Source organism: Tinamus guttatus, unplaced genomic scaffold (assembly GCF_059628265.1).
Source record: "Tinamus guttatus ecotype Peru unplaced genomic scaffold, ASM5962826v1 Tinamus_guttatus_pri_ptg000525l, whole genome shotgun sequence".
Classification (NCBI taxonomy): Eukaryota; Metazoa; Chordata; class Aves; order Tinamiformes; family Tinamidae; genus Tinamus; species Tinamus guttatus.
In genome coordinates this window covers 28,294-41,550 of record NW_028289059.1, presented here as the reverse complement: position 1 = coordinate 41,550, position 13,257 = coordinate 28,294, and the positions used below count along the sequence as shown (strand labels likewise).

Here is a 13,257-nt window from a genome sequence, read left to right as displayed (position 1 = left end):
TGCATTCTGGTAGCCAAAATCACAGAAACAGTGGCTTATAAAGGACACATATATAGGAAACAAGGAATGGTGGCTCAGTATTAATCTTCAGCACTTAAAATTAAAACAGGTTTGCTTCAGGATGAAAGATGGACTCTTTCTTTTTGAATCTAAGGATTCATTATTCTTTTTTAGGATTCATTATTCCTTTCTTTCCATTTTTGTTTGCTTAAAAGTTCGTTGATATAGGGGAGGTAGAAAGTAAAAGGATTAGTAAGAATTTAGGAGGTATTTTCAAGCTAAAGATTTTGAGAGTGGAAGAGAGACTTTCTCTTCCACCTGCCCTGTCCCTTCCCACATCACCAGCGTCTTTCTTTACTTGTTATCTTCTCTCTTTCTCAGATGCGCCTGATTTTATCTGTCAGCAACTCATCTTCTCCAATTTGATCCCCTTTCATTTGATTAGCTACTTAATAGCGCCTTAATGTTCTGTATTTCTGGCGAACTTAGAAGCTAAGGTGGATAACGACAGCTTTCTTTGCCAAATAAATGGAAAAAAACGTGAAAGGATTCTGTATTTAATACTCTTTTTAATGGCACCATGTCTGAAAGCCCTAACAATATATTGGCTGGAAGAGCCCTTTTGCATTATTATAACATCCTGCTCTTGGTAGGGAAAAATACATCTACATTGTTCCTGACAGGTGTTCATCTTTCCAATTTCATACGCTTTCCCTGACAGACTCTCTTCTAGTGTTTTACCATCTTTGCTACCCATTTGTGATTTAAAACTACTTTTTAAAAGAAATGCTTCCCTGTCACTGTCTCACATGTAAGTTTCTGCTTAAACTGCTAAATTAGGAAATTAATCTGACTTTTCTAGTTTCATTAAGCAAGGCATATGAAATTGCACAGAAGCAAGTAATAATGACAGTTTAAATGATTTCAACTTTACTAGTCTAATGTTTTGAGAAGTAGGAAGATAATTTTCAGAGAAAGCGTTGTTCAAATGGAATCTGTAAAATTTCCTTTAAGGGCACTGGGACTATGAATTTAACATCTGGTTTACCTAGAATTCCCTTTTTTATAAAAGACCTTTCTCCTCAATCACCTATTCAGTCTCACTGAATCCAAAAGAGAATACTTGTCAAAATCATCAAAATCTGGTCCCAAGTGTACACGTGAGATGTGACCTGCAATTCCAGTGTACAGGGAGGTCAGTTAATATACTTGGAAAGCTTCAGTTGAAGTTGTTTATATATATATATATATATATATACATATAAGTTGTTTGTACAGCTGGTTGTCATCGTCTGTGTTCATCTAGCACCTATGTGTTGTGGTTAAAGCAAAAATGCAGAGAATAAAATATCTACACATTTGGGGGAGGGATGTTGTTATTGCATCTTGAAACACATTTTGCAGAGAACATGCTAGGGTAATTTATTGCACAAACATCACTACTTCCTGAATTAGCATAGGCTGTTTCTGACTCGATGAATATCTCCATGGCAGTATTAGGCATAACCTGTCAAATGTGTCAATCTGTTTTGAATTAGTTGCTTTTCCTTTTATATGAAGTTTCCTTCTTTGGTGTTTTGTGTTCTGTACTTATTGAGCATCCATTAAGGTGCCTCCCTACTCGCTTTGGAAGCACTGTTTGTTCAGAAATGTATCTTACCATTTTGTGTTTTTACACTTTAATTGCTTTTGCATGGAGCTTGTTTTGAGGCAAGATGAATAAGATCCTTCTTCAAAGAAGTTGCAAAGGATGATGGCTTCACATTTTGGTTTATATGAGTTTCACTGTAGAGAAGCAGTATCATAAAGAAATGAGAGTTAGCTACATTCCAGTCAGCCATCTGAGTGGTGAAGAGCAGATTTAGAAAGTGGTTTTGAAAAGTGTCTTAGCTGGGAGCAAGCACACTGCATGGAATGGGTTTGACTCCTTGCAATGGTGTTTCAAGCTGTATTTGTTAGTGTTCTGAAAATAGGAATTTTAGATGTTTCCTTCAACATGGACTAGAAAAAGTTGTTTTATGCTACAATATGCAGGATGCGACTTAAGCCTCTGAATTTTGTCTGTTCCTTTTTGCTGACTTTTTTTTCTGTTTTGTTATACACTAGTTCTGTGATACTGACATTTTGACAATTGGATATAGAAAATATCCAGTTGTTGGAAATCTGAGAAATTTGCTGATCTATATAGTAATCATGTAGATGCTATTCAAGAAATAAAATTTCTGATATTGTGTTTGAATGCATCTTTTTTTTTTTGGCTAAAGGTATGTATAACTCTCTCTCTCTCTCCACCTCAAAGCATATCTTGCCATATAAGCATTTTTTTTTTTTTCCACAAGACAGGGATTCTGAAAGCTTCCTGAAAGGCAAAGCGTAACTATGTCTGTACCCTACTCCAGGCATGGAAAAGTACAGTGGCATCATGCCAAACTTGTACAGCCTCTATTTCCAGTGGCTATCCATGCTCAGAAACCTACTGGAAAGCTTATTTGGAAGATGCGCATTTTCTCAAAGTTTTAGTCTATTACAAATAAGTGAAGTATTGCGTACTTCACTGTGGTTCTTATCCTATGGCTCTTATCTCTATCGTCCCAGTTTGAGGCTTTAATGTCATGATTTACAATGCTATCAATGGTTCTGTTACCATGGCTAAAAAGTTTAAAGCACCTTGGTCTTTGTGTTTAAATTTCAATAATTAAGACCTCTCACCCTCAAACAAATGTTTTAGCTTATTGAAGATCTTATGTCTAAAGACTATGTAAAAATACTTTTCCTTCAACCCTCTTCAGTGAAGGGCGATTTTATTTTTTAAGACTGTAAGTATGCCAAGATGATAAACGGCTGCTACTCCAAAGCCAAAACAGCTGTAACTCTTCTGTGTGTGTTGCTTCATCCAGACATTTTCCAGGCATGACTCTAAGAAATGTTTGGCATAAGCAACTCTAGGAGAAATAAGCATAGATAAGTGGAAAGATGTGAATCTTTTTGCAGTGTTCCTATCTTTGCAGGTAACAGGGACCTCCAGCTTCCCTGGCACGCCTATAACTTCTCCTGCATTGGATAACTCTGTGAGAATCCCTTTTAAAGGTTTATTACACCCCATAGTAACTGTGTGTTGTGCTGTTGTTTGTTGTTTGAAGGTAGCGTAGCATTATCAACTCTCCTCTTTTTCAAATTAGCTCACCTAAAGGTCACCTACAGTACTTACTTGTGCCTTAGAGATATTGTAAGAGTTTTATTGCTGGAATTGAGTAGCTGAGCTGTGCAAATGAGTGAGAGAGAAGCTTCTTTACAGCTAGTAAATTCTCTGAAGATGACCTGCTGTGACCCCCTGATGTTTTTGGTATGGGGAACAGACCCGACTTCTGCCGTGCTGGTTCATGACCTCTGGCAGGATCACTCTGGTGGGCCTGTTTTCTGGGAGGTTCCTGGCCAGAGAAGGAGAGCTGAGATGAATCTTAGAGCGTAGGTCTCGCAGTGTTGGGTGGTCCTTAAATACCTAGCGGAGAGAGGCAGTGTGTGTGAAGGTTCCCATTGAATGACTGAGACAGTCGACAAAGGAGATGTGTTAATGGGGACCATAAGTGATAGGGTATTAGCTAACTGGCAGAATTTAGCCTCCAAAGTATTTGCTGAAATGTTTGATTTACTGTGCGGCAAATCCTCCTGGGCCCTGTCAGCAGAAAACCAGCCTCACAGCCTTGCTTAGACCTTTGAGTGGAAGTACTCATGTTTTTGTGGTTTCAAAATTAGTTCAGCGAAATTATCTATAACTTTCAGGATGGAAATACGTTTTATATCAACAAAATTTTTTAAACGTTAGCTTAAAAATTTTGGATGTCCCTTCCACCTTTTCAGTTAGATTTCGTTAGTGTTTCTTTTGTAATATATTATCTTCTTGATTAGATGATTTTTTTTTTCTTCAAGATTAATGTTTGAAACTTTAACGCTGCAGAAATATTAGAATTAAAAACTTGTCAATGAATAGTATTTGTTACTGTTTTATCATTTTATGTATAATTGGTATTAATGGCTTTTCATGAGCATGTTTGTTTTACTGTAAAATTGTATTGTTTGATCTTTGTCAAATGTGTTTGTTGTATATGTGGAGTTCTACTGTGCTTTTACAAAAATGAAAATAAGAAAGAAAGGTACAGAGTAGAAAAAAGTAAACTATTAAAATTTCACATTTTAGATGGTTATGAAATTTTTTTGTCAGCTTTTTTTTTTTTTTCCAGCTGGTGGTGTTAATATTATTACCACTGCTTTGTTTGATTTTTTTTTTTTTGAATGAATGAATGAATGAATTTCTTCTTCATTTTGTTTAATCATCACCTGAATAGAAATGCCTGGGAACTGCCAAAAGTAGATCAGAATACACACCAGTAGGATTTTGAGTACTCAAGCAGGGAGAGAGTACAAGGAGAGAAGTTTTCAAGTCATTCTGGCTTCAAGTTGAGGTTCACCAGATTTTGTTTGTTTGTTTCGTTTGGACTATAATCTATCCCAAACATGATACCTTCTGTTTCTATATAGTTCTTCAATGTGCCTTTCAAGTGTGCATTGGAATTGATCCACCTACAAACTTTCTTTCAGATAATTAAGCTGGTAGAAGCTGGACAGAGGTGTGTGCTGGAAGTTGAATGCTCCATTGAAATCACAATGGTCTTTGCTAATTGTGGAGACTCATCTCAAATTTCTTTTCAGGTCTTTTTAATTAGAGTGTAGCAGGAAAGAAAGTTGTTAATGAAATGGTATCTTTTCATTGCAATCTAATTAATATATGGATGTTAGTTTCAAAGATATGATTGCCTGGGAACTGCCATCAAAACTTTGGGAGGGTTCAGGCATTTATCCATAGTCAGACTGGTTGAGCAGAAGAGGGGCAGGAAAAATCTCTGAGTTTATACTGAAAATGTGCTGCTTGGTGGTTCTTGGTCTGGTTTTTATTAGGTAAACTGCTTTTCTAAAGCTTAGGGAGAATTCTGTTCTGAGGCTGGGCTGGCATTACATAAAGCAACAAATGGACTGTTGAATTGCTGAATCTAGGGCTGTGAAAATTAATGGTGAATGTTTTTTAGAAAAATAGGCAAAATAGAGGGAGGCAAGTCCCTGAACTGGACTGTTGTGCAAGGTAGCCCCAGAGGTCACACATTTCCAAAGGATGGATGGAGGAGTTATTCTTTGCTCTCATGGCTGCTGCTCTTCCCCAGCTACCTTTGCTTTCTTCACAAGGTATGCTTTGGGAATGCTTTCTTGGGGGATCATTGCCTCAAACATGTTAATAAGGAAAATACTTTAATCTTAGCAAGATCTAAAATTGTAAGTACTTAGAAATGTGGTGAAGCCAGTTCTGAGGTGTTTTTGTGTATGCCTGGCAGGGCAGGCTTAGTCTTATAGAGATTATAGGATACCAGAGAGCTGTATAGGAATGTGGGGATTTGAGCTTTTCTTAAGCATGGAACTTAGCAGCTAAATCCCTATTATAATAATTTATATATATATATGTATGTATGTATATACACACACACATATGTATGTTTATTCAAATGCTGTTGTTTATAAATGCTTATTTTTATTTCTGGAATAATACTAGGTGAAGAGTGGTTGTCGTCAATTGCATTTTAGAACTGAGATGTGAGAGCGAAGTATGTGCTTTGCCTGATCTGCAACTAAAATTAAAGTTGCCTGACTTTTTTGCTATATGTTGCATGTCATATATTGAAGGTGACCTTACACATCTTGCCAACCTTAGAGCCCTTTAAAAGGGATGAGGAAGCATGTAGATACGGGTGATCTGGTTGATATAAGCAACTTGGATTTCCAAAAGACTTTTGACACTGTCTCCCAGTAAAAGCCTATACTGAAACTAAGCTGCCATTCTGTGGGAGGAAAGATACTTCCATAGATTGATAATTATTTAAAAGAGAAGAAGGCAGGAATAAATTATCACTGTGCCCAGAAAATATTGCCATGGGAATCCTGTAAGATTTCTGTTTTTCAGCATATTTGTAAAGAGTGGGGGGTAGAGAACAGTGAAATGAGGAAGCGTGCAGATGAAAGTGGCTCGAGGCTAGCGAGGACAGTAGCTGACTGTGAAAGACCGTACAGGAGTGAGTGATTGCATAGTAAAATGGCAGGTATATTTTAATATAGAGATATAAAATAAGGCACACTGTATAAAATCCTAATTTCACACACACAACGATGGGTTCTGAGTTTCCATTCACACTCAACAAGATCGTAAGGTTCATAAAAAGGTCAGCCTGTAGCCCAGTGATGATCAAAAAAGCATCTTGATTACTGTACACTAGTTCTACCCTTATCCTGAGGGATGTTAGTGCCAACTAGAAGGAGGTTCAGAGAAGGAGACAAAAGATAATTGGAGGAAGGGAGTGGTCACTATATGAATGACCAAGTAATCCAGGATTTTTTTAAACTTAAATAGAAGATCTTGAGAGCATCAATAGAAGTCTACAAAGTCATAAATAGCATAGCAGAATGACTGGGATTAATTTATCACTGGTGTGAGTTATTAAGGGCAGTCACGTAAAAGATAAACACATTTGTTCATTTTGTAATGCTGTCAATAATAGATCTGTAGATTTGCCTGCATTAAACTATATTCTCTAAATGTTTGCATGGCTTTGGGGGAGGAAACGAGCAAATGTATGAAAGAGAGATGCTCTGCATGTTGTTAAATACACAAAAGCATGTCCAGTACAGGTATTTTTGACATATTTTTGTTTGCGTCTGAATTGAGGTACTTCGTAAACAAGGACATATCGCTTTATTTGGAAAAGGGTGGTGTAAGGAACTATTCAAGCACTAGATAGGAATTCTGCAGAAAATTCAAGGGGTCAAATCTAATTCCTCTGAGAACCATCTAGCTAACCTGAGCTTTTCAACATTTCCCATTCTCATTCATTTCACTGACTCCTGTATCAGATGAGACAGGATAACTGTCTCCAGAACTCTTCTGTGTACAAGCCTGATTGATCGCTAGAAAACAATCTACCCTATCCATTAAATGAAGCAAATATGTCTCAAAATATACTACAGGAAGATGCAATCAAATTTGTAATAAGAGAAAGTGTAATTATAGTTGTATAGACAAATAATGTTTTTTATTAGAGTGATAATCTGATTTGCTTTTTTCAACTAAAGTACAAGCATTTTTTGCCATATTTATATAAATGTAAACTGAACAGCAATTCAGACTAGCTGACAGGATTCACTCCCTAGTTTATCCGTGAGGATAAGCTTACTTTGGTGAAAAGGGTAGTCAAAATGTCTGTTTTTTTTTTTCCTCAAATACAGTTTGTGTATGTCATAAAGAGAGAAATACCTTAGTTTCTGCTCTGACTTCTTAGCATTTTAGATTGCTGTCTTTTATATAAACAATTTATTTTTTTCTTCCGCATTCTAAATGTGGTACTATTAAAGGAGGAGGAGGATGAAGAGAATTAAGAGATTTCTGTGATTCAAATGAGGTGAGTATAAATGAAAAAGAAAAAGAGTAAAGAAAGAACCTCTGCAAGAGGTTCTGGAGAAGTTGGTAAAGGGACTATAGCCTGGTGCTCTCGAAGTATATGTGCCCTGCACTTCTCTTCCTACCATAGGAGCATGAGTTAGTGGATTCATGTCTTGAGCACGCGCATATCCACCTTTCTGTGTCAAATTTTCTCTGGCAGTTTTTCTTTGGTGGGAAAAGGCATTGCACTTTGTCGCTGTCTGGGATGTGTGGGTGAGGAAGTGGAGTGAGTGGAGCATAAGCACTGAGGAATTTCTGATGCAGGATTTAGAGGCAAGTCGAGTGAACATGAAGTGTTTTGCTGAAGAGAGTAATTTTTGTGAAGCAAAGGTCCAAAAGAAGCTGCAAGAGGTTGGGGCAGCTGGCAGCCACTTGCACATAGGACTCTCTTGAGATTAAAGAAAGTGCAGGATTCACCATGAACATTTCTTCTGAAGTGGGTGCAGGGGGGAGATCTCCCAGTTAGAAGATGAGAAAGGTGCTTGGTGGGGCTGGCTTTCTCCCACCTGCCTGCAGAGTATGACAGGTTATCAGTCTCTTGCCTTTACTGCTCTCTTACCGTATCCCTGAGAATTGGGAGATATCACCTACTGAAAGGACTGCAGGTAGTGCAACTGTCTTGCGCAGAAGATATCAATGGTGGCTTACTTATTTTGGGAGATCTCTACTGAAAGTTTTTATCACATTGCTTTAATCAAACAATTTTAGTGTTTTTCTTTCTCATACTTTCTATATAGCCTAGAGATTCAGGCTTAATCCTTTTTTTTTTTTTTTTTTTCACTTCTGATTTCTGTCCCCTTGCTCTCCCTATACCTTTTTGTACCAAGGCAGTATGAATCTTGACAATGAATTTGTTGTGTTCAGTTTGATACTGTTTTGCCATATCTGTAGCAACAGGCAGCTCTGTGCTTGAGAGCAACCCAAAACCGATTCTTGTTACTGCTTGTTTGGAGTGAGGCAAGAAGCTGGGATGTGAACGTGATCTCTTCATTTGCTCCACTCACAGCAAGTTCCTCACTGCCTTACCAGAATAACGAAGGAAGTTAACTGCTACTACAAAACCATCACGCTACAGCTCTTTTTGTTGCCACTGGGGAGTGTTACAAAAGTGGACACGCCAAGAATACAGATTTTGTTAAAATTGTTGGCCATTTGTGTAGTGATGTTGAAAAGTAATGGTGTTTTTCAGAATTGAATTGTGTTTAAATGTTTAGGGGAGTGAAAATAGTATGCAATTAACTGAGGTAATAAACATGCTTTTCTGGCCTGGCATAAGCAGCAAATCCAAATTCGTGTATTTGAATGGTACAACACATTAAGTAATAAATATTCCATTCAGTTGTCAAGCCTAGTAGGAACTTCAACTAAATGAAAAAGCAATGTGTCTTATATCTACACACTTGCCATTGTGGGAATTCTGTAGAAATGAGTGTTGTAAACATTTTTTCTTTCATTTTGACAGGTAATATTTGAAGCTGAAGTCTCAGAAGGGAGAAATGGCTACATTGCCATTGATGACATCCAGGTTCTGAGTTACCCTTGTGGTAAGTAATGATTAAGAGCTGCATTTTTCTCTGTCTTTTCAGGACACATTTGATAGTGCTGTAGACTGCTGAGTTTTCATCACTTGTTCACTGATGTTCTTTGTTCTTTCAATCGCATTTCTATTGCAACTTCCAGGGGAAAATGTAGTATTGTAGTAGTGATTTAGCTAGGTAAAGGGTTTTTTTTTTTACTCGTTTGTATTCATGAAATACTTTAGAATAAAGCTTTTCTTCAGCACTGTTTATTTTAGTTGTAAATAGTTGCTATACATAATCAAAATGGATTTTAATGTTAATGTGTAATTCACTGATTACAATAAGGTTACTTGACAGATGCATGTTGGAGGTTTGTTAGATTTCATGCCTGTTTCTCTTTTTTCCTTTTATTTATTTATTTATTTATTTAGGCAGGCTTCAGGCTTTTATATTTGCTTTCCCTGCTTAATCCCAGGGAAGAATTACACATGTGCAAACAGAAGTTGTATGAATTCTAATGTTGTACTAATACAAAGGTATGAGGAGGAAATCAATAATGTGCACTTCAGTCATTTATTATCACCGCGCTTCTTGTTCATTTGGTTCAATTCCACTCTTCCTTATTTTGCCCAGGTGTCCCCTTTCTAAAACATAATTTTATTGTAGTATACCTCATGGTTTGTAATTTATTTTTTTTTCCAAAAATATCATGGTTGGTTATGACCAAATTGGCTGAGTTATGTCAAGTAATCAAGTTGCAAGTGCAGTCTCACATTTTATCATCTTCTACCTCCACGTCTGTTAAGAGCATAGAGCTTAACAACAAGCTCCCAAACTTAAGGGAGTGTTTGAGTTACCTACCTTGTGGCATTTCAGCCAGCATGATCTCTGCACTCAGCAACGTTCTGCTTGGACTCAGTTTTTGTTTCGTTGTGTTTGAAATAAGTGACAAAACAAAAAGCACTTGACTACAGCCATGGTAGGAGATTATCAGCATGATACAGTAGCTAGTTAAGATCTTTTCTAGTTAGTGATGACTAAACCCCATTCATTCCAAATTGCTGCCTCTTTTTTTTTGCTTATTTTTTGTAAGTACTAAGTAATAGTATTTCTACTACTGTTTTAGCTAGTAGTTTTTGAGAAAGGGATGTGTGAGTGCTGTGTAGCTTTGGTAAAATCTTTTAGTAAAAAGTAAAATGATTTTTTGATAAAAAGATTTTAGTAAAATCTTTAGTAAAAGCTTTTAGTAAAATCTACAGCTGTGTAGCTGTAGTAAAATCTTTTCCTCCCATTTGTCTGTCAGCTTTTTTGCATCTAAAAAATCATTCTGGTGTTTGTGCCACAGAGCTTTCCTAGGGGCTTTGTCAATATAGGGAAGAGGTTTGTACTGAAATGCTATATTCAGTGGAACATGTAGTTTCATTAATACAATAGAACTCAAAGTTATACTGCAAATAATCTGGGTAATATCTACCTTTTTACATGAGCACTATCCTGCTAATTGGCTTCTTCTCAGTATGATAGATTTTATACAATAGAAATACTTTGGGATAATTTTTGTAATGTGCTACTGACATTTTGGCATTTGATCTCCTCCTTTTGGCTTTGATTTGTGAAAGACTTTATAATGATTCATGTACAACGTAAAGTAGCAGAATCACTAGAGAGAAGGGAAAGAACTAGAAGCACTGTTTTTTCTTGAACTGAGATGAAACAAATCATTTTCTTTCTTCTGCTTCTGTTTTTTAGCCAAACGTTGTTTTAATATGCATCTTTTGGGAGATAGTCACATTGCTGGCACCTTTTTTCTTAATAATAATAATTATTTGTAATTTTTGTTTTCCACCTCTGCAGATAAATCTCCACATTTCTTGAGGCTGGGAGATGTAGAGGTCAATGCAGGGCAGAATGCTACATTTCAATGCATTGCTACAGGGAGAGATGCAGTGAATAACAAGTTATGGCTTCAGGTAAGGCCAACTCATCCAAGTCTCTTTGGCTAGAGGATAAGCTTGTTTCTGGAGGTGAGATATTTAAATTTCTAAGCCTTTTCTCTTCTGCATATAAACTAGTTTAAGTAAAATTTAAATTTGATTAAATGGAGAAGCATATAAACATTTTTCTTGGTTTAATGTTTTTTGTTAAGCCTTCGTGATCCTTCTCTGCCTCAAATCAGTGCCTCCACCTGAAATCAGCAAATTTTATTAGCAAGAAATACATGTAATCAGCATTGGATGTCTAGTTAAACAGAGATGTAACAATAAGCTGTCATAATTTTAAGAATAATTTTTATCATAAAAATTAAAATTAATTCCTTGGACAAGCAGGTAGCAGAAGGAATGTGTGTGTGTATGTGCACGCATATGTGTATCTTATTTTCTCAACAGTGTATTTAATGGAAGAGCATAAAAGTAACTGCTGCGTGCTCTGTGTGTGTGACTCGCCATAGGGTGTTTGTGTGTGTGTGTGGGGGGGGGGGGTGTCACACTTCAACTTCCATCAGTATATAATTATTGGGAGTATGTATGTTTAATATAGAAGACGAATAAAACCAGGGTGGTTTTTCTCACTCTAGAAAATTGTTAAGCTTTCTTCAGGGTTTGTAGGCAGGTTGCTTCCAGTTAGGTAGACCAGCTACTGGTCTATTGCAAAAGTTTATGCCTGCTCCTTTAAAATTGTTATTTTGCAGCTTGGCATGGATAAAATTCAATTTAGTTATGTGTGACTTTCACATTTCAAAGAGTCGATGCTTAAGATATATGTATGAGCTTTCTGCTTTATAATACTTTTCAAATGTGCCCTTTGAAACAGAACTTTTTTTTTAGTGTATATTTCAATACACTTTTGGAACTTTATGCTATATGTATTTTTGGCAAGCATAATACTTTAAAAGGAACTATAATCAGTTCTTCCCAATCTGCTTGAAAACTGTTTTAAGAGATAATGGGACAGACAGATCTTGAGCAACAATTGCATATAGGAATGTGCAAAACTTGGAATTTCAAAGGGAGTATCTTTTTAACAGATAGAATGAGATTAGAAAAATTGGATGCTAGGTAAAATATATGGTGGGATAAATGTGCTGCAATACCAACCCTTACATAAATCTAGCAGTGACAACACTGCATTTAGTAAAAGGGTATCTTATCGGTAGGGATTACCTGGTTTTCACGTCTTTGAGTAGGAACATGTTCAATCAGAACAAATATGAAACATCGTCTTTGAAGAAGAAGAGTCCAATTGCGAACACTCTGAGTGCACAAAACATGCAAAATTAACCTGGATTAGTAGATCAAAGGCAGGGCTCTAGCAATAGGAGCATGCAAAAAACAAGGTAAAGCACCACCTTCGATGGAAAATTGGTCAGCAGGGCCCAAGGGAGGCAGCCAGCTGGAACGCTTCCATGCTGCTCCCACCTTGCAGGCAGATAAGTTTGACGGATTACCCTGTCTCACTGTCCCTCCCTTGAGGAGACCAGTTAGCAGTCACAACAACACAGAAAACATATGTTTTGCCCCTTCATGGGGTTTTGTATGGGTTTTCTATCACAGAAATGGGTAGGAGAAAAGATAAAAGATGATTCTTTTGTTGGGTGAGGAATGGATGTTCCCTTCAACCTTTGGATGATTCTGCTATTATGAAGGGCTCTGATATTCTTGAAGATAGCTTGCCACTGAATGTGCGTGTTTGGATGTAGACTCCTATTTTCCCTTAAACACTGCCAAGTATTCACTGATTTAAAGGGGAATTTCTTCTTCCGTCCTTGTTATTCCTCATGTGTTCTGCTTTCCCAACATAAAAAATCACCAACTATAGTTCTCTCAACTTCCTTTATTAAACAGCTAACATAGCAAGTTACTACTCCCACTGTGCAAAACCAATAGCAAACTGACTCTTTTCCCTAAAAGCCAGGGGGAATAAGTTTGTGGCCTTATGAGGCTTCAAAGTGACTTGGAAGAGCTTCACTTTAACCTTTGACCATCCAGAGTTTCAAAGTCTGAATATCCAGGAAGGAGCAGCCAGCAGATCAAATCAAATGCCTAAGTAATTGTTTTTGAGAACCCTGAGCTGAAATATTCCAGGAATGTATTTTTCTCATAACAAAAAAGCCACTGAAAAGAAAAAAGAAAAAGAAATGTGAAAAAGGATGCTTTTGAAGTACATTGTGTTAAAGAAAATAGCTTTTTGTTATATTTTATTGAA

The 13,257-nt window shown here is 36.8% G+C and overlaps 1 protein-coding gene across 1 annotated transcript in view; it reads left to right on the top strand.

The window, feature by feature from the left end:
• Positions 1-13,257, top strand: part of LOC148592772 (receptor-type tyrosine-protein phosphatase kappa-like) — a gene marked incomplete at its 3' end in the record, with an annotated part of 189,550 nt that overhangs the window by 157,356 nt on the left and 18,937 nt on the right. The window contains exons 4-5 of the mRNA XM_088533859.1: positions 8,997-9,078; positions 10,909-11,024. Of these exons, the coding sequence (XP_088389985.1) occupies positions 8,997-9,078; positions 10,909-11,024 (198 nt within the window). The remainder of the gene's footprint in view (positions 1-8,996; positions 9,079-10,908; positions 11,025-13,257) is intronic.